At 39.9% G+C, this 26356-nt stretch overlaps 1 protein-coding gene across 3 annotated transcripts in view; it reads right to left on the bottom strand.

The window, feature by feature from the left end:
- LOC139757083 (scoloptoxin SSD14-like) overlaps positions 1 to 26356 on the bottom strand; it is a 190480-nt gene that overhangs the window by 80448 nt on the left and 83676 nt on the right. For all 3 annotated transcript variants that reach the window (XM_071677336.1, XM_071677183.1, XM_071677247.1), the window contains 4 exons: positions 17552 to 17592; positions 14399 to 14556; positions 10853 to 11073; positions 2487 to 2682 (listed from right to left, as the gene is read on the bottom strand). In XM_071677336.1, coding sequence (XP_071533437.1) covers positions 2487 to 2682; positions 10853 to 11073; positions 14399 to 14556; positions 17552 to 17592 — 616 coding nt within the window. The remainder of the gene's footprint in view (positions 1 to 2486; positions 2683 to 10852; positions 11074 to 14398; positions 14557 to 17551; positions 17593 to 26356) is intronic.

Raw genomic sequence — 26356 nt, 5'->3', positions numbered from 1 at the left:
CTCAAAATCTTTTTCACTCCATCTTTCCACCTCCAATTTGGTCTCCCACTTCTCGTTCCCTCCACCTCTGACACATATATACTCTTGGTCAATCTTTCCTCACTCATTCTCTCCATGTGACCAAACTATTTCAAAACACCCTCTTCTGGTCTCTCAACCAAACTCTTTTTATTACCACACATCTCTCTTACCCTTTCATTACTTACTCGATCAAACAATCTCATACCACATAATGTCCTCAAACATCTCATTTCCAGCACATCCACACTCCTCCGCACAACTCTATCCACAGCTCACACCTCGCAACCATATAACATTGTTGGAACCACTATTCCTTCAAACATACCCATTTTTCCTTTCCAAGATAAGTTCTCGACTTCCACACATTCTTCAACGCTCCCAGAACTTTCGCCCCCTCCCCCACCCTATGATTCACTTCCGCTTCCATGGCTCCATCCGCTGCCAAATCCACTCCCAGATATCTAAAACACTTCACTTCCTCCAGTTTTTCTCCATTCAAACTTATTATCATTATTATCATTATCATTATTATTATTATTATTATTATCATTATTATTATTATTATTATTATTATTATTATTTTTATTATTATTATCATTATTTTCATCATTATCATTATCATCATTCATTATATTATCATAACCATTACCATTAATCATTATCATCATTATAAATATCATTCTTCAACTATCATCATTATGACTATTTTCTTTACAATTATCATTAATACCAGTATTAGCATTTCATGACCATTATCATTTATCTATTTATCTATTCATTCATTATAATCGCTCTTTCCTACATCAGTGAGGTAGCACCAGGAAACAGGTGAAGAATGGCCCATCCAATCTTATACACACATACATAGAACATATACATACACATACAGAGATATATACATATATACACATGCACATATTTATACTTACTTGCCTTCATCCATTGCTGGCACTACCCCACCCCACAGGAAAAAGCATCACTATCCCCTGCTTCAGTGAGGTAGTGCCAGGACAACAGACAAAAAAGGCCACATTCATTCACACTCAGTCTCTAGCTGTCATGTGTAATGCACCAAAACCACAGCTACCTTTCCACATCCAGGCCCCACAGATCTGTCCATGGTTTGCCTCAGATGTTTCACATGCCCTGGCTCTATCCATTGAGAGCACATTGACCCTGGGATACCACATTGTTCCAATTCACTCTCCATACACACCTCTCACCCTCCTGATGTTCAGGCCCCAATTGCTCAATATCTTTTTCACTCCATCCTTCCACCTCCAATTTGGTTTCCAGCTTCTCCTTGTTCCCTCCACCTCTGACACAAATATCCTCTTTGTCAATCTTTCCTCACTCATTCCTTCCATATGTCCTAACCATTCTAACATACCCTCTTCTGCTCGCAATCACACTTTCTATTTCCACACATCTCTCTCACCCTTTCCTTACTTACTCGATCAAACCACCTCATACCACATATTGTCCTCAAACATTTCATTTCCAACACACCCACCTTCCCCTGTACAACCCTATCTGTAGCCAATGCCTTGCAACCATACAGCATTGTTGGAACTACTATTCCTTCAAACATACCCATTTCTGCTCTCCAAGATAACGTTCTTTCCTTCCATACAGCCTTCATTACTCCCAGAGCCTTTGTCCCCTCCCCCACCCTATGACCCATTTCTGTTTCCATGGTTTCATTCACTGCTACATCCACTCACAGAGATCTAAAACACTTCACTTCCTCCAATCTTTCTCCATTTAAACTTACATCCCAATAAACTTGTGCTCAACCCTACTCAACTTTCTCCTCTCATACACTTTTCCAAACTCAGTCACCAACTTCTGCAGTTTCTCACTCAAATCAGCCACTACAACTGTATCATCAGTGAACAACTGACTCGCTTCCCAGGCCCTCTCATCCCCAACCGACTGCTTAGTCGCCACTCTCTCCATCACTCAATCTACAAACACATCAAACAACCATTGGGACATCACACATCCCCGCCACAGACCAACATTCAATGAGAACTGATCACTCTCCTCCTCGCACATGTGCTCCACATCCTTATTATTATAATTACTACCATTATTAATTTTCTTATGATTTTAATATTTCATTACCATTATTACTAGACTATGATTATCAATATCATCGTAATTAATATAATTCGATTTCAAACCTCCTCCATGTACATAAATGGGCAATAAATGTGATCCATTATGAAATATGATAATTAAGGTAAGAATAATTTCACAGAAAGATAAACATTTCAAAGAGTTGCTGCATAGAATGTGAAGTACCTGACAGAAAATATGCAAGATGGCAAATCATTTGAAGTGAAATCATCATAAAAGTTACATTTACTGCTTGGTCATTTACAGAATACCTCATGCTTGGTCATTCACAATACTTCAAGCTTGGTCATTTACAGTATCTCATGCTTGGTCATTTACGGTACCTCATGCTTGGTTCTTGCAGTATCGACTCTTCTTTATACTTCAAAGCCCGTGCCATATGCCAGTTGACTAAGTGGCCTTCCTCACACAGCTTAATTGTAGGTTCTATGAGGTCAGCCCAAGGTATCATCCCGCCAAATTTTTCATAGAGAGCACGGTAGCCACGTAGATCACCAGGCACAGCTACAGCCAGACCACCTATAGAAAAAAAATCCAGACATTAAGGATCACCAGACCACCTACAGAAAAAAATCCAGACATTAAGGATCAAAGATTTACCTGTATTGGAGGGGGAATATGATCTAAAGACTCTGTTCCTTATCATCTATATTAGGCCTGTTTCACTGACATTTAAGGATTTCCAAAAGATCTTGGCTTAGGTAACACTAAGAAATTCAGATGCCATCCTGGTAATCATGACAAATACTTATTAAACAAGTTACTATGGTGCTTAAGGTGTCACTGACAATAGTTTATGACTGAGTAAATATATCTCTGTATAATCTTTTATTATACTTACCCCAGTCAGTCAAGATAATTTATCTTATAGGGTACAGAATAATAAACTAAACTTCATAGTACCATACATGAGTGCTTAAGTCTGCAGAATGATATCAAAGGTGAAAAAGATGTTATTTGCTAGTCTTCAGAAAAAAGCATTAAACTATCTAAACACCTATGAACAGCATCCTATGAACATATGAGACAACATTTATGTGGTGAAGGGTTAAAATCCCAATTTACACACACAAATTAAATTTATCAATCAGAGTTTACCCCAATGACAACAATAAAACAAATGAAGCCAGCAGAAGCTTGTTTAGAAGACTCATCAACCATAAAGCAACCTGTCCATACCAACAGTCAGATGTCATAATGTGAAGGTGAGTGGGACCTAGAGACCTATCACCCATGTTCATCTAAACTTATTTAATAGCAGCATTTAGACTTGCTGATGGTTACCTGATAACAGATTGTAGTGTCTAGACTTTAATTTCTGGTCCTCAGATGGGTAGTATTGTTTTTTGTTTGCAGTTTCCATCACATGGATTCTAAGTGTATTGTTAGTAGTTCGCAGTTTCCATCGCATGGACTCTAAGCATTTTGTTGTATTTTGAGAAATAGTGAACCAGAAGACAATACCAGCAGAAGCTGCCACACTGTAGTGGTGACTCAAACTTTATTTGATGGCTAGCCTGACTACTACTTCTTTTCTTGAGCTTTGCATATATCTTTTACTTAAGGGTGGTTTTATATCAGTTGATCTTCTTTAATGAGCAAATGTAAAAACAAATGATCGAAATGACCTCCATGAAAGTGTCTTCAAATTCACGTAGAGAAATGCATGGACTGCACCATGTGAAGAAATACATGGACTCCACTACTGGTTGAGAAATACATGGACTCCACTACTGGTTGAGAAATACATGGACTCCACTACTGGTTGAGAAATACATGGACTCCACTACTGGTTGAGAAATACATGGACTCCACTACTGGTTGAGAAATACATGGACTACATTTTAGGTCTGAAGTTCAAGAAAGGTTATCGATTATTTAGGAACTGGTTTGCAGTGTGATTGTGGCCCCTGCCAGGTGGAGACTAGACAAATCTATCAACAGCAACAGAAGCTTGCTGGCATAATGCCACTTCATCCCTTAATGATGAAGCACTTGAAAACTAGAAAAGGCAGGACAAAAATAATGCCAAAGTTTTATTGTGCCATATCAATTTTAAACGTATTAAACACACAGATCTTATCAAAATGATAGTATTGGCTATTTCATAGATTCTCAAGTTATAGCAGATTCAGAAAGGGAGAATGTCAAAATGAATTTCTTATTCACAGATGTTTGTTTTTCAAAGCATGTTTCTCATAAAGGAGAAAAATTTCATTACTTTATATCTTGACTCTGTCAACCACTTTTCTTTCCCTCTCTCATTTTAGATACTGCATTTGTCACGAGTCCAGCTTTTGGTAATCTGTCAATCTGCATTTCTTCCTTTGGTAGTTCAGGCTAGCCCAGTGCACCCAAACATTTTGATTTTGCCTTTTAACACACACACTGTAGCTCTGAACATTACAGGTATGCTGGCTCTTTCTGTTGACCTTCTATTAAAATAATTTGGGTGCATGATATCAGCAAATTTGTTTAACATAGCTGGGGCTATTACAGACAGTATAGGTTATGTAATCAAGTGTCCCAAAAATATGCATAGCTGCCCTGAAATAGATACAGCCATCCTCCGTGTCGTGATGTCTCATAGTATGACGTGTTACACTTTTGATGATTTACCATTAGGATACAGCACAATATCATAAAACATGCTGTTGCCCCTTGTGGTCATGACAGATTTGGAAAATAAAAGATAGGGGAGAAAGAATACATCCCACGCATTTCCTGCGTGTCGCAGAAGGCGACTAAAGGGGACATGAGTGGGGGGCTAGAAACCTTCCCCTCCTTGTATTTGAACTTTCTAAAAGGGGAAACAGAAGGAGTCATGCAAGGGGTGCTCATCCTCCTCGAAGGTTCAGACTGGGGATGTCTAAATGTGTTTGGATGTAACCAATATGAGAAAAAAGGAAAGATATGTAGTATGTTTGAGGAAAGGAACCTGGATGTTTTGGCTCTGAGTGAAAAGAAGCTCAAGGGTAAAGGGAAAGATAGGTTTGGGAATGTCTTGAGAGTAAAGTAACGTGTTGGTGAAAGGACAAGAGCAAAGGAAGGAGTAGCACTACTCCTGAAACGGGAGTTGTGGAAGTATGTGATAGAGTGTAAGAAAGTAAACTCTAGTGATAAGGGTAAAACTGAAAGTGGATGAAGAGAGATGAGTGATTATTGGTGCCTATGCATCTGGTCATGAGAAGAAAGATCATATGAGGCAAGTCTTTTGGGAGCAGCTGAGTGAGTGTGTTAGTAGTTTTGATGCACGAGACCAGGTTATTGTGATGGGTGATATGAATGCAAAGAAGAATAATGTGGCAGTTGAGGGAATAACTGGTGTATATGGGGTGTTCAGTGTAGTAAATGGAAATGGTGAAGAGCTTGTAGATTTGTGTGCTGAAAAAGGATGGTGGCATAAAAAGAGAGATATACATAAGTATATGCATGTAAGTAGGAGAGATGGCTAGAGAGTGTTATTGGATTATGTGTTAATTGATAGGCGCATGAAAGAGAGACTTTTGGATGTTAATGTGCTGAGAGGTGCAATTGGAGGGATGTCTGATCATTATCTTGTGGAGGCGAAGGTGAAGATTTGTAGAGGTTTTCAGAAAAGAAGAGAGAATGTTGGGGTGAAGAAAGTGGTGAGAATAAGTGAGCTTGGGAAGAAGACTTGTGTGAGGAAAGTACCAGGAGAGACTGAGTGTAGAATGGAAAAAGGTGAGAGCAAAGGATGTAAGGGGAGCGGGGGAGGAATGGGATGTATTTAGGGAAGCAGCGATGGCTTGTGCAAAAGATGCTTGTGGCATGAGAAGAGTGGGAGGTGGACAGATTAGAAAGGGGAGTGAGTGGTGGGATTAAGAAGTAAGATTATTAGGGAAAGAGAAGAGAGAGGCTTTTGGGTGAGTTTTGCAGGGAAATAGTGCAAATGACCAGGAGATGTATAAAAGAAAGAGGCAGGAGGTCAAGAGAAAGGTGCAAGAGGTGAAAAAGAGGGCAAATGAGAGTTGGGGTGAGAGAGTATCATTAAATTTTAGGGAGAATAAAAAGATGTTTTGGAAGGAGGTAAATAAAGTGCCAAAGACAAGAGAACAAATGGGAACATCGGTGAAGGGGGCTAATGGTAAGGTAAGAACAAGTAGTGGTGATGTAAGATGATGAAGTGAGTATTTTGAAGGTTTGCTGAAAGTGTTAGATGATAGAGTGGCAGATATAGGGTGTTTCGGTTGAGGTGGTGTGCGTAGTGATAGAGTTAGGGAGAATGATTTGGTAAACAGAGAAGAGATAGTAAAAACTTTGCAGAAGATGAAAGCTGGCAAAGCTGGAGAGTAACAGATGGAAGGCAGTATCTTTCTGTCTGATATTAGGGCTTCGGAAGTTTGATTATGACAAAAAAAATTATGGCCACTGCAAAGTCCTTGGGTCACATTCGCTCACCTGTAGCCATTATAGTAAGTAAAATAATGATAATATAAGATGCAGGTCTTGTCTGGAACTCAGTCATCTTAATGGTTAGGTGAATAAGAGAAGAAGCAATGTTATGGATAAAATGGAAAAACTTGCTGAGTTTCTGAGAACTGCAGAATCAGGTAAACATGTCAATAACTATGATTATCCAAGGGATGGCCAAGCCATTATTCAACGATCAGATCAAACTGGACACAGTAACTCAAGAGGAACTTTCTGGTGCAAGTTAAAAATGGCAGGGTAAGTTTAAGAGGTATCATGATGTACATAACATCTTCATGACTGGGTAGCTGCTAGTGCTGAAACAAAGGCAGCAGGATGGTACTCTGCATAGTTGAAGGAAACTATTATGGAAAAGTTACAAACCTCAACACATGTTTAATGTTGAGGAGAATGACAAGTACTAGGTAATTAGAAACGAAGGTCAGTAACTCAGTGGTAGTGAAGAAAAGAATGATTCAAGGCTCAAGTTGCCAAACACTGTTTTTGTTGGTGCTTATGGGAGGAAATAAGCTGAAAGCCTTACTAGAGTTTCGGTCAAAATATCCCAGGGATAGATGGTTGCCGAGGTGGCAATGCATAGTAATTTCTCCACAGTCAGTCATCCTCTAGCCATGACAAGGACAGCACAAATCTCGCGAGTTTTCCTAAAAGGTAAATTAAGTGACAAAATTAGAGAACCAGGATGATTTTATGGAAACTGACCCTTCTAGAACTGAAAGTTGACAAAACTGAGGCAGAAGGTATTATCAGAAGTGGGGGGGGGGGGGGTAATGGTAGTGATATTGATTCGGTGCAGAATCGGTGTGTTGAACGTGACTGTTTCCACACTCGATGTTGGCGGTAGTAGTTTACGAGCTGCCGCTGTAATTATTGATGACCTGACACTTTCCTTAAGAAGCGCCTCCCTTATGGACTTAACCTCAAGCCCACCAATATGGAGGTCAAAAATTTGCGGCACTCGGCTTCGCCATCTCTAATTTCCACCTCACCGGCTCTTAAATACTTGGGTATCACCAGAGTTAGCTTGTCAGGCAACTGACTAACCACTAGACAACAGGTGTACCACTCCGGTGCTGAAGTCTTGGCGATGTGATTCCAGACTCGAGCCGCTCTTCGGGCGTCTCCGTCAATAGTTGTCCCATCGGGACCCCACCTGAATGTCATTTTCCTGGCAGGTTTCACTGTGGTGCCTCATCTCCGACGTCCACCTTTGGCAGGAATTGCATGGGACACCGCATCCGCCTGTCACCAGCAGCAGCTGTAACAAGGGGCCTACGGCCACGCCCGAGTCACTCCTGCATCCCTAGCGTCTCCTCAGGAGCCTCTTGCAACCCAATAAAGATTCGGCAGTCGCCGCATACTCCAGGAACCTCCTGCTTCCCTTTTCCACATCTATAGCCGCCGCACACTATAAGAGCCGCTCTACGGGCCACACCCTTCTCTTCCTACAGGATCTTCACGTCGGCTCGGCAGCCTTGTAATTCTCCCTTGTAATTCTTCATCTGACGCTTATCATCATCAGCATCACAGGACCTCTGCCAAGTCTGCCTCGTACTACTCGACCTACCTTACTTTATTTCTTCTTTATAATAATTCTGCATCTCCAGTAGCCCATTGCCCTCGGTCACCTTACCTTGTATTTCCTGTGCAATAAAGCAACGTTGTTACTTGACGTGTTCCCGAGCCACTCTCAGTTTTACCACTCCAATCAATCCAACCAGAACACTTGGCTAAAAACTGTATAAATCTGAAGATAAGTGAAATAAAATGAATGAGCCAAGTGTAAAAACCACAGTAAATGATTTTTACTTTGTCATCATCAATGTATTATTCACAGCATATCCCGTTACAAAGCATCTCCGAAATTGTAAAATATGTCGTAATTATCAGACGAAAACTTAGTATGTTGGTTATCAGGTCATGTCAAAAACGCACTATAGCGTCATCCGGAAGCGCACTTGCTTTAAATGTCTTGAAGTAAAACTGCTTGGTTTTTTTTTTTTTACTCTGACATTTCCAATGAACTAATATGACAAAGATGTATTTTTTCATCTTTTGATAAATCCCCATATGGAGATACCCCAAAATTTGGAGAGATTTCATAGTTTAAGGGTTAAAGTGTGTACTTAATAACCCGAGCAGGTGATCGCCTCTGTGCTTGGAGGCTGACTCTTCAAATATTCACTATTCATGGCCTCCTAACGCGTACAACTATGATACTAGCAGTCTCTTTTTCAGAGATGGCTCTGAACAGCAACGTTCTATATCGTCCAGTAACAGCTAAAACCTTAGTTGGAAAAGACTGGAAAATGAAAAAAAAAAAAAAATTCCATCATACATTTCATGCTTGACTTTTTTCCCCCTTTAATAGCAAAAAATTTCAAGAAATTCTATTTGTATTCATTCCTCATTCTGCATTTCATAGTTACGTTGTTGATTTTTTTTTCGTATCCCATCTTATGATTTAAAACTTGGTAAATTTCTAATTCAGTAAAAACACCAGTTACTGGCCAATCTTAAGCACGCGAACATACAAAAACTTTTTCCCGTCTACGATTAGGTGCACAAAAATATCAACACCATTATCTATTTCTTATTGATTAAGGGTTAATCATTCATGGTAAAAAAAATAAAACAGACTAGATTTCAGAACGGCTGTAGTGGTTGGCAGCACGGGAGTGGTAACGGTGCTACAGGAGGCGTGCGAATACCACAAACGATTTCAAACCCATGACTGTCATCATGGTGACATGGGGTTTACTGAGACCTAGAGGCAGCTCCAGTGACTCCTCCTTCTTTGAGGTGCCATCAAAGGCTAGCCGAATGAACCTATAATGCGTGTGAATTGATCTCATAGCAGGACATTAAGTGAGTAGATGAATGCCAATAACAGCCTGATACAGAAGCAATGACTGACGCCCGTAAGACTCTGCTTACATCAGGGAAATACAATATCCAAGACAGTTTACTAACTGCAAAATATTAATGAAATTCAGTGACGCTCCCTGGCTGCTATGATTGTCGTGTCATAACTCATACCCAGGATGTGGATCTGAGAGATGGGCTGATATATTATCCTAGTGAGGTACCAAAACTTTGTGGCCCACCTTTATTTCTCCTAGGCTTTCAGTTCCCACGAGTGTAACATCAATATTACACTTGAGATAAGATAAACCTGACACCATAAAAACGTAATGATTGTATGTGACCAGAGATGTGTCAATCACACACCACAGTACTTTAATATTTGTTTGCCGCTTCCCGTGTTACCGAGGTAGCAACAGCAACAAAATATGACAGGCTACTAATCCTCTCTCATTCATTCCTTTGAAATTATGTGCAGTGCACCAAAACCGCAGCCCCTCTATTCACAGCCAGATTTTTTATTAGATTTATTATGCACAAATACATTGTGTAGCACATGTATTTTTCGAGGTTATCTCCCCTGTACATAGCAGGGGAGGCATGCACTATCAGAACGGGCCAACCAACATTATTTTCCGAGACCAATATTGAGTGGGCCTCGTCAATAACAGTTTTCCGTAAGGACCCAATCTTACCGTCACCCCATCTCTTCACCGAACGGGACCTGTATGTAAGAGCTTTCTAACATTTACTTGGCGTTCAAGCTATAAACTTATGCTACTTCACTAGAGGATTTAATGACCTGATGGTAGTGTTACCCCTCTTGTGGGACTGGGACAATTGCACCATGGAAGACAGTCATTGGAAAAGGAAAGCCACTTTGTGAATAGTTTGGCTTCCTGACTTCGGGTAAGCTTCAAGCTCAGTCAAATGAAACAAATGCGAATGTCCTAGGCTGATGGGGCAGCCAATAAATATGACGGAGAAAGAAGTAAAATACGACACAGAAAGTGGGGAAAAGTGGCAACTGTTAAGCATTGAAGCTGAACATATAAAATAGTAACGGAATCTCTCTTCCTTTAGGTGATCCTTTAAAGTATTTCTTGGGACAGACAAATGATACTGATCTCTCTGAATATAATCATTCTAGCAATGAGTGTCTTACTCTGACAGCTAATGAATAAAACAGAATAACGACCAATATAAACGTGGTTCAAATATAGCCCTAACATAAACGCACAGTATTAGTACCAAACTACAATATACTTCTTGAAAGTAAAAAAAAAAAAAAAGCACTATTTTCCATTTATATGCTTATCAAAAACTTGCAAGAACAGGTACTAGACTTTAAAGTAAAAGTTAACCTTACCTTTACTCATTAAGCTCGAATTGCCATGATACATGTCTTCATATGCAGCACCAGGTGCAGTTTCTCTGGCAATAAGTGCGTGTGCCTTGCCTGTGGCACGCTCGTAGTAGGTCAGGAGAAAGCCACCTCCTAAACCCATTGATTGTGTGTTGATGACACCCACACAAAAGAGTCCTGCTATTGTTGCATCTGCTGCACTTCCATTCTTGCGAAGCACCTCCCTGTTCAAAATTGGAGGATAAAGGATTATCGGTACAGCTTTTATGATATGCGAGTTAATCTTTCCTACCTTTATCTTCATTCAATATGCCATGCCCCATCATGCAGCACGGTGACAGAAACATTCCAAACTGTTCGTCATTGTACCACCAATATTCACTCACAGATGAAGACAAAGTAGGCATATGTGACAGGAAGGTTTCATAGGCAGGAATAATGAAATAATGAGACTATAACATTAAAGCTCTTAATGATATGAGGAAGAAGTAGAAGACAGGAAAGATAGGGATTCAAGGATGAAAGGTTAAATGTGCTTCGATTAAGAGAAATGCATTTGATAGGTACGGAAGTAAGGGAGGAGGGAAATGAACAAGAGGATTAGTTGTGAGAATAATTATAAGGGGAAGCTGTGCAGTGAGGATTGGAAGAATATTGTAAAGGTAAGACCACAGAAGGCCAGCGAGAGCTTGGGAAGGTGTTACAATCTACGATGTGTCAACTGTATGTGTAGCCTGCAAGACAGAAAGAAAAATATGTATTTATATGTCGCATACGTTCCTGTAAGCATAGAAATGGAAATGAGTGAGGAAATGATAAAAAGTGCAAAGAACAAGTATAGTTACGGCAAGGGAAAATGAATGCATAAGTGGAGAAAAAGACAATGAAAGTTGAGAAGTTGAGGAGAACCAAATGTACACGCAAATGAATTTACTTCTGTTATGAGGCTACTTTCTGGGTGAACTTAATTTGAACATAAACTAATTCACAGATACACTTGAAAAGGAAGCGGGGGAGGGAATGAGCAAAAGGACATTACACAGATTATGTGGTAACAGATGACAGACTCAGGGAGGATGTGTTTGATATAAAGTTAGTAAGGGAAATGGTGATGAGTCTGGATCATTTTATACAGTGTCGGCAAAGGTGAGGAACAAGCCAAGAACAGTATATAAATCTAGATGACAAATGGAGAGATGAGGATAGCAGGGAGTTATTAGACGAGGACATAAGGATGGAGTACAGAAAAAGACAGAAGTTGGCTGATTGGAGCCAAATGGGGATAATATAATTACCTATTTGTATAGTTTGGATATGGTTTTACACTCGTGGAGCCCAATCTCCTGAGCTTAACAATAATACAACTGTTTAATCTTTTGTTTTCTGCCAGCATTTACAATCTTATACAATTCCTTCACCACTCTTGATACCATGAAAATACCTCCTAAAGAACGTATGCTATGTTTCATGCTATGGCCTCTGACTGCTCCGTCTTAGCATCTCGCAAAGCGTTGGGTGTCGTAAACATTATCAAATTGGCTAAGAAACTCTAAGGCTCTAATAAAGTCTCTCTAAATCTCCTTTTTATAATTCCGGACATATCTATATTTCGTAACTACTCTCTTATCTAAGGTACCATCTTTGATACCCTCCTCTGGACCATCTTTATGAGGTCTTTGCTTCCTTAAGTTTGGGAATCAAACATGAGTATGAACAGTTCAGATGTGGTAAAAATATATTTGTATACACCGTGACCAGACCAAGCAATCCTCATATATACATGCTACTTCTTCTATGGCTATAGTTTCTATTGTCAAATATAACGTCATCGCCTTTTGTCGCCAAACCGTTAACCTATATTTTCAAAAAACCTCTCCAGTATGGAATAGTACCACAGGACTGGAGACTGGCAGACGTCACTCCAATTATCAGAGATAAAATCGTAGCCTACCTAGACCAACAAAGTCTGATCAAATACACAGCATGATTTTAAAAGGCGCAGATCAATGCCTTACTCACCTCCATGAATTTTATCACAAATCAATCAACACCCACAAGACAAAAGCAACAGATATTATATTTCCGGACTTCCAGAAAGCATTCGACGAAGTCCCCCACGTTAAACTGACGTATAAAGTCCGGGCCTTGGGGAGTATTGGTTGCATAGGACACCGGATAGAAGCCTGGTTACATGATTAGAGGAAAAAGACTCTTAATGAGTAAGGAATCATCACCATGGTCACCCGATACTAGTGGGGTACTCCAGGGGTCAGTCCTAGGGCCTATGCTAATCATTTATGCTAATGATATTGAGTCTGGGATAACTCAACAGTTTTTCCTGAATGTGCGTACAAGTAACATTTGTCTACAATTCTACTGATCACACACACAGACACACACACATACACACACACACACACACAAAATCCTTGCTCTGAATTAGGGAAATGTAGTCATCACCAAGGTCGGCTAATGAATGTGAAGCTACACACTAAAACCTTGCGTGGAATTTATGAGAAATAAAGTATTGTGATCCTTTAACAGTTACTCCTCAAGCACAATTTTCTCAGTGAATCAATCTCTAGACCAACTTAATCCCCTCCGATACACTCATCCCCAGTAGAGGTGCGGCTAAGCCGTGTTGTTGACAAGGGAGCGAAGCTGCGGATAGTGTGTGTGTGTGTGTGGGTCTTGAGGTGGGGGAGGAGTGCCCATCCCAGCCTAGTGATACATACGGTAACATAGTAATAAGAAACGCGTGTGGGTGACCGATGCAGCATAAGCTCAAGAATCTGCGGGACGGGATCCTCAATCGTGTCTGACAATCATTTCATCTCATTTAAACATAGCTGGAAAATAAACGCTGCTATAAGAAACACTGACTAAGCAATTACCTTACGGAGAGAATATTAAATTAATTTTAGCAATGAATATACGTTACTTGTGTGATTTATTTATTAACGGCAGCAATAATTCAATAATCATATTTTCTATCTAGACTCTGTGCACACCTTTACTTATCCATGTACTTGAATGCAATCTTGATAAATGTCAGTCAATAGTTTTTCTCCTTTACAAAATGTCTATGGTGTTGTTTTGCTGACGAGTTAGGTATATTATGTCAATATTATCCCTCCGACACACATACTTTTATAGTTTGATTCAATATAATTCATGTTCTTACAGAGGATTGTTTTTCTTTTTTATATAATTACCTAATTATATAGTACAGAGAGAGAGTTTTACACTTGAGGGGCCCTGTAGCTATAGGATTTTTTTTTGTCAAATCAAAATAACATCAAATTCACATTTCTGAAGCACAAGGATAATCATTTTGAATCATATTATATAGCGTGACAGTCATTCTAGAACGAAGATCAAGTTGATAATATTCTTTACCTTTGATAATAGAATAATTAGAAAAAGTATCTAATCTCCTACTTCAATTCTGTACAGTATTTCATAATGAAGGCCACAATAACGACAGAAGCACAACCTTCACGGAGCTAAGAAAGTGTACAGACATATTGATATGATCAGTCAACTTACGTCGCAATCTGTGCACATGGCTGGCCATCAGCACTCACGGCGGCATGGTCAAACTTCCCAAGTTCTGACGGGGACGGAGGCACCGCTGTGCTCTGAATTTCACTGTCTTCATGGCCGTCCACCCAGGCCTCAAACAACGTTTCTGTATCATTTGATGTCTGAAAAATGAATTGAATAATAACTTGAAGAAGAATATATATATATATATATATATATATATATATATATATATATATATATATATATATATATATATATATATATATATATCAATCCTGAATCATTTTTCTTTTTGTTCATTACAAAAACACAGACATATAAATCTACTGATTAAGTTTTTTTTTTGTTATTACAGCTCTTACATGGGAAATCACACACCAGAAACCAATAAAAAGAGTAATAAAATGTGTCGGATAATATTAGAGACTCAAGGGTTGTCAACCACCTCTGGTAAATACTGTCATCCTATAAAGAAAGTGGAACAAAAGTGAGTGTTCGAATTGCAGTGGTATAAGTTTGTTGAGTGTACCTGGTAGGTTGTATGGGACAGCGGTCATTGATTGGGTGGCAGCATGTAGAAAGCATCTAACTAGAGAGGAACAGTGTGGTTTCAGAAGTGCTAGAGGATGTGTGGATCAGGTGTTTGTTGTGAAGAATGCGTATGAGGAAATACTAAGAGAAACAAAATGATCATTAAGTGATATTTATGGATCTGGAGAAAGCTTCTGTCAGGGTTGATGAAGATGATTTGTGGAAGGAAAGCTTTTAAATTCAACGGAATTTTTATCGAAAGAGTATTGAGAGTGGGCGAATTGGTAGAGAGGAGTGAGTGTGTGTGAGTGAGGAGGTGTGTGATGTCACCATGGCTATTCATTTCGTCTATGAATGGGATGGAGACAGCAGTAAATGCAAAGGTCTTGGAGAAGGTGGTAGGTGTGCATTCGATAGGGGGTGGCGGGAACTGGGTGGTGAATCAGTTGTTTTTTGGTGATGACACGGTACTGGTGGAGTGAGAAACTGCAGAAGCTGGTGTCTGAGTTTGGGAAAACTTGTGTAAGGTCTCTGGGGATCTGGTACGGATAGAGGACCAGTGAAACCGAGGTGATAAACTGACACAACAAGCTAGTGTTTAATCCAAACGTTTCGACACAATCACCTTCTCAGTGTATCCCTTTCCTTACGTAAAACTCCCTTGCTCACCATCACCGCAGCCAGACAAATGTGTGGCATCCATGTCCACATACGTTGGAGTGGAGGCGTTGGCTGAGGCAACAGGTTAGAACAGTTCTTCAACCAGGGTGACTCAAAAGTGTCAACTCGTGTACCCTGTCCCGCCCGTCTCAACGCCATCAATGATGTATAATCATTACAGCAGAAACTTTTTTTTTTTTCGATTAACAGTTCATTCTTGTATACTGGTATGTACAGAATGTCATACCAACTGGGACACATAGTCCTCTACATATAGCTTTACAGACTTTTTAGTAGGGCGCTTCCAATACATGACTCATTTTCGTCAATTGATGTGGTAACTTCTCCGTTAGATGTCACATGGCGTTTTATTACGCATTATAACTAATACTGGAAGTATAAACTGTAATTTCCCTGGAATTCATTATGGATAAGTTTGCCATCAAGAAGAGACAATCAGAAAGCTGGTTTATATAAATCCCATGACTTTAAGTGACAAAATTGTAAATTCGATTCCCAGAACATAGGTTAACCTGAGTTTGTACCGTGAGAAATGTGAGGTCGTCGAGGGTGACCTGTGCCTTATGTAATCCCTTCACCTGTTTCTTAATTCATTCACCGGCCCCATCCAGTAGTGGTAGGTATATTCTGGTTTTCTCTATACATACTCAGTTCTGACGATGTAGTTATACGACAGCGCTTGACACGCCTTATGTTCCGATTCTTTGTGGTTTCACTTGCATCTTATGCACAATGAAAGGGAGATATTCTCAACAGAGGCTCGCCTCAACACACTTGGCACTCGAACGCCTCCCATCCGATCCACTTTAAAACTAACCACCAACCCACAAGTACAACTAAAAAGTTTAATCCTCGTCTGACACTTAAATAATCTCTACTTACAGATCCTACACCCCCTACAAATATACCACTAACAAAACACATCCACACACAAATAACCCGACTCCGTCTTAAACTCCCACCCATCAGACTTAGACCCATCAGAAACTACACTCCCTAGATACAGTCACACTCTCCCGCTTGCACTCTAGACGTCACCAATTACTACAACACCACAAACACTGCTTCATCATATCCTGAGACCCTTTACACCCACGGCGCAACTAACAAAATGAACACAGAGCACCTGCTACTCAGTTGGCCTGCACTCTCTGTACATAAACGCACACACGTCACTACGTTACATCTGAGGTACCGACCGGTGTACAAGGCCTGCTTCCTGAGTGCTGCACGAACCTCAAATGGATAGAAGGGACTCTTGGGGCAGGAAGGTAATATATATATATATATATATATATATATATATATATATATATATATATATATATATATATATATATATATATCCTAGGCTTAGCTGGGTACCCAACTTATCAGCCAGTCCCATAAGAAAGGATGAACAACTGGGCTGACTGTGGAGTGATTGCTAAGACCAGGATTCGAATCTATACCGTCTCGACCCCAGGTGGCCAGTAAATGCATCATGGTCGGCGGTGCCAACTGCTACACGAAATATGTCCATACTGTACAGCCGTCTGGACACTGTAAAGAAGCATCTTCCAGCCTTATATGTTCTATTGTAAATGAAGAGGAGAATCCTTGTGAATGCACTGTGAAGGAAGGGTGAGTCCTTGTGGATGCACTGTGAATGAAGGGATGAATCCTTGTGGATACATGTGGAGGTGAGACTGTTTCTCTATCTCCGACTGAGCAAATGCTCTCTCTAATACTCCTGCACTCTCTCCATGAGTGAGAAAATGTTGTCACTTCAGTAAAGAAAGAATACATATTCAAACTTGTGTTTTGAGGAAAAGTACAATAAAGTGTCGAGCAATCCTAGGAAGGGTGGTAACGAGAGCTTAATAACTTTTACTGGAGCAGAGTTCAAAATTATTTGACATAAACATTACTATTTTATTACTTAAAAATAATAATAAATACCTTTTTGGTCACGGGGCTGGGGCTGTTTACGTAGTTAATACCTGAAATGCATGTAAGAGATTATTACTATTGATTATTACTATTTGTCACTTTGACAACAGGAAAATGTATTTTCTGTTAAAAGACAAAAAGAGTTGTGGGTACTGTATTTTTGTACATCCGGATAACATACTGGATTTCTGGACTTAGAACAACAGAAATTATAGGATGATCATCTTAAGATAAAAGGAAAACCGGATAAAAACAATAAAGAAACGTGCAAACCCCATGCCTATCATTTAAACCCGTGACGGGTCAAATCTATGTGAACGCATGCTTCAACACCCACTGCTATTGTGGTAAGCACACTACCTCCCTCGGCATAAAACAACCTCCTTCACCCATAAAGTTTCTCTTCTTCAGGAAGTTGAGTCATACCATTGTCCTGCCAGAAGAGACCCACTTTGCAAGTGAGGTGGTATGATATGCTCTTCACACATGCCATATATTCTTTACATTCCATTCTTCTCTGCTTGTGGAGCATCAACGAATGAACAGACTCCTTATAATTCCATCTTTACATATATTTCGTCATCTACAGCACACTGTGATATCCAGTCTATATGAAGTTGCTTCATTCTCAACTTCTTTTCCACTGGAATCAAACGAATTCGTATCCTTAACATATATAACTGTACTGTACTCAAAACGTCTTTTACAAGCATTAGAGATAGACACATTAATCAAATCTGGAGGAAGACATTTCATGAACTAACCATACGCTCATTTGTTACTAACACCTTTTTTTTTTTATTCTGGAAAGAACAAATGAATGATAATAATGATAAAGATGATGGTGATACTACTACCACTACTACTACTAATGTGATTATCTTTTCTATTATCATTATCATTTTTTACAGTTATCTGCTTTTTCCGCATTAACAACGTACTGTGGCACTAAGAACGGATGAAGAATAGTCTTGATGCAGACCTCCATTCAACTGGAACCACTCCTCCTCCTCCCTTCCTATATGCAAACACACACTATTCCCCTAATATGAACTCACTGCATCCAGCTGCCTTCCTCTTAAACCATATATTCATCGCACCTTCCAAAAGGCACCTCTGTCAACTCTATCATGTGCTTTCCCAAGATCCATAAATTTCATATATAAATCGTTCTCACTCTGGTTACACCCACGTTCATTTAGAGACATTATCACATTATACTGTCATTATTTTATCATCATCATCTTTACTATTACTATGATCATTGTTATTGCCTTTTTGGCTATTCCCTTTCATAATACAAGTACTCTGCTATACTTTACAACTGCACATTCCTCAGTGATTCTGTAGAGAACATTCATGGTGAAAAACTTGTAGGGGGTTATGATGCTTTTTTTGTAGTTTTAAGCTGCAGGGGATCCAACCATCCAACAGTTGTGTGTAACTTATTCATAATAACTATTCATTCATTGCCATGATTATCATCATTCTAAATAACTGAATAAGAGACATAACGAGTTGCGGACTATCTGGCTGCACAAATTCAGCTTTGAGCTAGAGAAAGGAATGTTTTCAGGTAGATTCTTAATTTTCTCCTCCCATGTTGCAGCTTTCGCTGCATATGAGTGTAACCCAGGCAGTCTCTGAGTCTTCTGAAAGGTAATATTGTTAAAGTCAAGTTTAACTAAGTTGAACCTCACGTGAGATCCTAAGTCTTAAAAAGGAGCACTTGACCTCACATGTGAACAGTTCTTGAAACAGCAACATATCCGGCCATTAACACTTGCAGCTGCATCCCACAAATTGTTTCCAAAAACAGTAGCCTGAACTTTTTCCATATATTGAAAATTATATACATGAATTCGAGGACACTGTATGAGTTCAGTGTCTCAAGTGTTACCTAAAAATTTTGTTACTACGTTAATCTTACAAGCTTAAGGATATTTCAGATGTAAAACCATTGACAATCAACTTTCTTTGTGACAACAAGAACCCCAAAAATACCTCACAACTTGTCTGAGACTATTCACAGGGGACACCATACGGCTGGCAGCATGAGTTGAAGGGCATGCAGTGTTCGTACGTCTCAGCAAGTTGAGATGCACATCGCACATCATTTCAATCAAAATGTTATGCTCTAGTTGAACATAAGAACAGACTGAACAAGATAGGGTTTTATCAATATTGAAATTTTGCCTCCAACTTGTAAGAAAAATTATCCCTGTTCCCTCATGGGAGGATTAACCATGCCATAAACCTAACCATATTGTTTATTGAAGGTGATTTGAAAACTATATCACACAATACTTGAATGACTTGGTCATTACGCACCTCACACAACAGCCATAACATCTTGCAAGTGGACCTCCTACCCGCCCCTCTGTGCAGCTACGTCTCAGACCCCAAAGGTTGTTGAGAGGTGAGCCAGTCTCCACTAAAGGCGTTAGACCACGAGAGGCAAGTGAAGGTAGAAGTGAAAAGGTTCAGTTTATAAAAACTGTGCCTCTAACCAGCTTGAAGCTGACTATTTTCGCCATCTCACATAATCTTACTAAAGTAGTTCAAAGAGAAGAAAGATCTACATAAAATAAATTTACCAGCAAACCAACACCTCTAGGTTAATGTGCACCCAAAGAAGTCAGCTACAATACGCTTTTCGAGGTGAAGTCATAACACAGCTCAGTCTAGAGCTTTGCATCTTTGCAAAGAATAGAACAAACATCCAGAAGGAACTGGCAAAAGTACTGTTGGACTTCAATAAACCCTTTGATCTGATTCTTTAGACGAGTGATAAAAGGGCTCTAACTACTGAATACATTCTAAAGCCATGTACTTCATGACAAATCCTTACCTAGTTATGGCAAATCCCACCTAGCTCTAGCAAATCCCTACTTAACTATGGTAAATACTTACCTAACTATAGCTACTCCCTAGGGACCTAGCTATTGCAGATACTTACCTAGGAATGGTAAATCCCCAATTAGCTATGGTGAATCCCTGCCTAGTTATGGCAAATCTACCTAGCTATGGCAATCTTAACAGTTCCAAGCATCCGTAAAATCCTCATCCTCGAACACGAAAGACGTGGACAAGAATCAATATAAAGGTTTTCAGTCTTAATATCAATAGTAAGAGTCCACCACTGCCAAAGTGCCAATACTGAGCCAGTTATATTATCTCCTTAACCCTTAAACTACAACCGCAGCAATACCTGGCCAACACTGTACGTCTTTGAAGAAAACAACAGAAAATCTCTTGAAAACACATTATTCTTACATAGTATAAACATACCTGCAGCAATATCATATATGAAAACAAAAAACCCTGTTACTACCTTTCTTCTGCCATAATGAGGTGCTAAGTAAGCGTTTGATAGCTGTCCAACCCTCTCCAGGTGCAGGTGATATACAGACATCATATGATGTACATTGTAGTCGATAGGCAACAGACATCATACGATATATATGGCAGGTGATATAAACACCACATGATGCAGTCTGGAGTCTAACGATGGAACCAGTGAGCAAGCAATATATATAAAAAAAAAAGTTTAGAAATGCATGTGAGGAGTACTCTAAAGGTTCCCCTTCACTGACGCCATTCACTGCAGAAGACTCAACTCCCGGACCACTCGCACCATGAGACGAAGACGGTACCGGGAGACGGTGACAGTGTGACACAGAGGATACCGAGTGCCTGGGTAATGCGTCGCTGGTGTGAGGAGGACCACCGAGACGTGGCGTGGTTTGTGCCTGCTTAACTTGATGTACGGTTTAACACAGAGGTAAGCATATCTTGTCTCAGATAAGTCACGGGTGATCGTAGACCATCAGATGATAAATGTCTTGATTTAATGGTCACAGACGGTTTTCTCAGATACATAACTGTTTTATTCTCAGCGAAAAACGAGGGAAAAAAATGGTGGAATAAGTTAAAGCTCAAGAAATGACCTGTGTCCCTTCTACTGTATCCCTCTTATTGTATCCCTACAACTGTGTCCCTCTTACTGTACCCTGCTATAACCCACTACATGCATCGCTCCTACTATATCTCTCTTACTATATTCCTACTACGAAAAAAAGACTTGCTGACCCATTAGTGGCAGCCAGAACTACAAAGAACTGGGTCTTTGACGATAACATGACATCCAGAGGTAAGGTAATGGAAAACTTCTGAATCTTCAACAAACCTAATACTTTATCAAAGATTAGAACACATCTTAGACGGTTTCAAAAGTAGTTTTCTAGATGCATTACTATCAAAACCTAAATGAAGTGGTTCCATAAGAACTGCTCCATATAACGAAATAATACTGTACTTGTTAACGGCTACTGTACTATGAAACAGCCGAGCAAAAAAACTGCAACAGAGATTTCCCTGGGCTACTTGAAGGCCACAGTTCATCTGTAAGACATCCCTGCCATCTTCTCCTGCCTCAGTGATGATTCCCTGTAGCTTTGCACTATCAGATGAACTGCCTGAGAGTCACAATGATGACCTCCTCCTCCTCCTCCTTCTCCTTCCCTCCACTGCTGATCTACATATATATATAAATATATATATATATATATATATACATATATATATATATATATATATATATATATATATATATATATATATATGTCTTTCTAGTCAGTCTCTCTTCGTTCATCGTCTCCATTCGGTCCAAACCATTTCAGTAAACACCCATCAAATCTCTCAAACATACTCCGCGACCACTACCACACTTCCTTATATGCCTGTAGTACACCAAAGACCACAGCAGCTAATTCATGTGTGTCCACTCCTCTGATCATTTAGTACACGTGGTCCCCACTTCACACTGGGTACACGTGGTCCCCGCTCAACAATGTGAACACCTGGTCCCCGCTTAACATTGGGTTACCTGGTCCCCGCTAAACACTGGGTACCTCTAGACCCCGTTTAACAATGGGTACACCGGGTCCCCGCTTAACACTGGTTACACCTGGTCTCCGCTTAACGAAGGTACACCTGGTCCCCGCTCAACAATGGGTACACCTGGTCCCCGTTTAACACTGGGTACACCTGGTCCCCGCTTAACGCAGGGTACACCTGGTCCCCGCTTAATGCTGGGTACACATGACCCCCGCTTAACACTGAGTACATCTGGTCCCCGCTTAACACTGGGTGCACATGGTCTCCGCTCAACAATGGGGATTCATTCCTGGAAATCACAACTTAATGGAACCAACAGAGAGTGGTTCCCATTTCACAACAGGATCCAATGAGATAAGGGGCAATGATGTTCTCAGGGGAGATGTCTCAGTTCATTTTCATAGAATCAGCCCAATGCTGAGAGCTGGCTGCTTGTGTGCTCCCCATCACTAGCTAGATCACGCAATACTCAGAAAGCTGCTCCGTCACATGATTTCTGTGTGGCCATCGGCAACTCAGGGGTGGGCCGTTTTGACACCTGCTTCTTTCCCTGCACCTTGAAGCTTTGGAACTCTCTACCCTCTCATGTCTTTCCTAATAACTATGACCCGCCACATTTCAAAAGACAGGTTTTTTTCACTTCCTCCAAAATTCGTAAATAATTTCCCTTGTGTTTTCATTTTTCTTTTCATAATCTTTTCCATATTTCAATTAAGGCCGGCCTTGTTGTGGTCTTTTGTCCGAGACTGGAGTCTTAAACATAAGAAAAAATGAAATAAAATGATTATATATATATATATATATATATATATATATATATATATATATATATATATATATATAGAGAGAGAGAGAGAGAGAGAGAGAGAGAGAGAGAGAGAGAGAGAGAGAGAGAGAGAATGTTATCCAGCATCATAAGAAACAGGGATACATTCTTGAACTCTCCACACACCTGCCCTTGAACACATTTTCATCGCTCAGTCATGCCATTCATACAATAAGAGGCAAAATTATACTCAGTGTACTGACTTACACAAACGGTGGTATACATAAAACCACTAGGAAAATGAAACACAAGTTCCCAAGTGCATTTTCGTGCAATGATCACATCGTCAGGGGAGATAAAAGAATGATACAAAAGACGGAGAACAGGGAGTTGATACACAAGGAGGAGACTTAGCCAAGACGCCACTGGCAAACAAGCGTTTCCGGACGGTGATATAAAATTTCTATTATGTAAACAAGAAAGGGAACTGTTTACAAACTTTGTCTGCGACAAAGCTATCAAATCATACAGACCTTCAAAATATTACTGTAACAATTCTTTCTGTATAAGATAATAAAGATTCAATTATTTTTTGCGTGGTAAAGCAGATGCAGTTAATAAACGAATTAGCGTTACTCCAGCCAATACAATCGTCATAATTTTTAACATGATTAAACAAGGCATTTTATTCTTGTCCTGTTCTGAGATTATCTTTATGTTGCTTAAGTCTAACATAAAGATCCTAACCAGTCTGCCCAACATAAAACATATTACAGTTTTTACAGGGCACTCTGTAAACACGGCCAGCAAAAATATTCTGGTGAGTTTTTGATTCTTTATAGATATTCTTTATAGTACTGTTACTGCTAAAGGCTACATTTACATTACAGGATTAAAGCAACCTTTAAGCACCACATGAGACCTGAAAACTGTGGGAAATACCAAGCAGGATTAGCACCAAGAATCCTGAAACCAACATAGTCCTCCTATCCTGAGCTACAAGAGCCTCCACCTCTCTCTCTCCCCAGTTAATGACATCATTATTGGAGCCATAAAGTTATGCGAGATTGTCTCCTTGTTTCTCAAAGTCTAGGATTCAAGACATTCTTAACGAAGCACTTCATGGATAGCTACTAGTATCCTTAGGCTTAGACTATAATTTGAGTTTGAAGCAATATCATAAGGGTCTATTAAATGGCCTGTTCTCATCTTACACTATGGAAAAAAAAATATCTCAATGAGTGGGGAGAAATTCTTTGAGCAACTTGATCTGCATATGATAATAGTGTTCAAGATATGGGTCACCACGAGTGTAAAACTTCCTGCCCGTACAGTTCTAATAGGTAATGATCCATGTGAAGGACCAAGACTTTGTCTCTTATGCCAATCATGTTTCATGAAAATCAAGATACAATCGTTAGTAATCAAAATTTGCAACTGCAAAAGAATATCAAATGTTTCCAGATATTCATCAAAAATCTTACAGATCAAATCATCTGATGTCACATTACTTTAAATCCTGCATAAGTTTTAACAAGGTGAGAATATGGGTCAAGATATTTGACAACGTTGTTATTGCCAATGAAAGCTCTGCAATCTACGCCCAACAGCATTTTTGCCAAATCCTTTGAAAGAGATCCGCCATTTCTTCCACATCAGCTAATACGGCCTCTGAGCCACAGTTTTCAGAAAAGACGAAGTGGCATAGGAACTGAACAGCACTTTGACCAAATGAGTCATCCAAGACTTTTTGAAGTCCACTTCTAAGCTAAAGAGCTCTCTCGCTGGGTACTTCAGCAAGCAATCCTGAAGAACCTTTGGCCTATATTTCGCATCTGATAACGATGCAAATCCCCACCCAGATGGCTCCCTGGATAAGGAGAGGCTACATCATTAAGAACGTTATAATCCATGAGGTCAATAGTCTGATCTTATCAACTCAGACTCGCCCAGCTCCCCTTCATCCACTATGTTTTGGATAGGCCTTTGGCCTATATTTCGCATCTGATAACGATGCAAATCCCCACCCAGATGGCTCCCTGGATAAAGAGAGGCTACATCATTAAGAACGTTATAATCCATGAGGTCAATAGTCTGATCTTATCAACTCAGACTCGCCCAGCTCCCCTTCATCCACTATGTTTTAAAATCATACTACTAGCCATCCCCCGGGGAGTCGCTCCTGGTCAGATTCAAACCACAAGAGGCGACCCTCAGAATCTTCAGACGACACCTCTCTACCTGAGGAAAGTCACTATTCTCACAGTCAACAGTATCCCCTTGATGCCTAACCACTTTCACTGACTCAGGTCGTGCAGTGACCTCGCTGGGAACAATTCGTTTAATGGCCTGCATATATTCGGCGTCTGGCGACAAGACACCTCTCTCCCCTACAGTCACCAAGATTATACTCAACATCGACTAACTATGTTTGTTGGTTCATTCTAAATATCAGGAGGAGAGATCACATCTAATACAACAATTATACCAATTTTCCATTTTCTGTTCATGTCGTCTTTAAGGCCCTATTAACCTCAAAAGCTTTTTAATTAGCATCCTCAAACTTTTACTCTCTTTTCTTTTCTACTGACTGTATAAAGATGAAATGTCTAGACCTTCCTCCAGGTTGGTGCAGGATAGTCGGTTTGGAGAATCAAACAAGTTACTCGCTGTTGACAACAGTGATTTTGCCTTAGCCTGACCGGACTTCTCAGATCAGTTTTCTTTGCAATACGAGGCTTCACCATTTCAAGCGCATCTGCCTGGTGTAGAGTCAATAAACTAAGTTACACTCTGAGAATAGTCTTGAAACACCGTTCTGAACGAACCTCTGTAATCAACACACCTACAAATCTTGCCGTCATGATGAAGGCTCTTAATTTTCTTCATCCAAGTTTCAAAATTAAGGGCAATGGCAGCTCTAACGTCCACATTATCACCAAAGTTGAAAAAAATGATTGCAAGATTCACCGTTTGTCCAGAAGAAAATTTAATGATCTAAGCACTGCGTGATTACCAATTTGTACACTAAAGGGGTAAAGTTCTACAATGATGGGTCTCCGTCTCCTGAACTTTCTCTGCCATCAAGCTGTCTTTTAAACCATCTAAACTGCCAGCATTCACTGTCTCAATGGTAAGTCCATTCCAAC

Source organism: Panulirus ornatus, chromosome 1 (assembly GCF_036320965.1).
Source record: "Panulirus ornatus isolate Po-2019 chromosome 1, ASM3632096v1, whole genome shotgun sequence".
Taxonomy (NCBI): Eukaryota; Metazoa; Arthropoda; class Malacostraca; order Decapoda; family Palinuridae; genus Panulirus; species Panulirus ornatus.
This window is presented reverse-complemented; position numbering and strand designations above follow the sequence as displayed.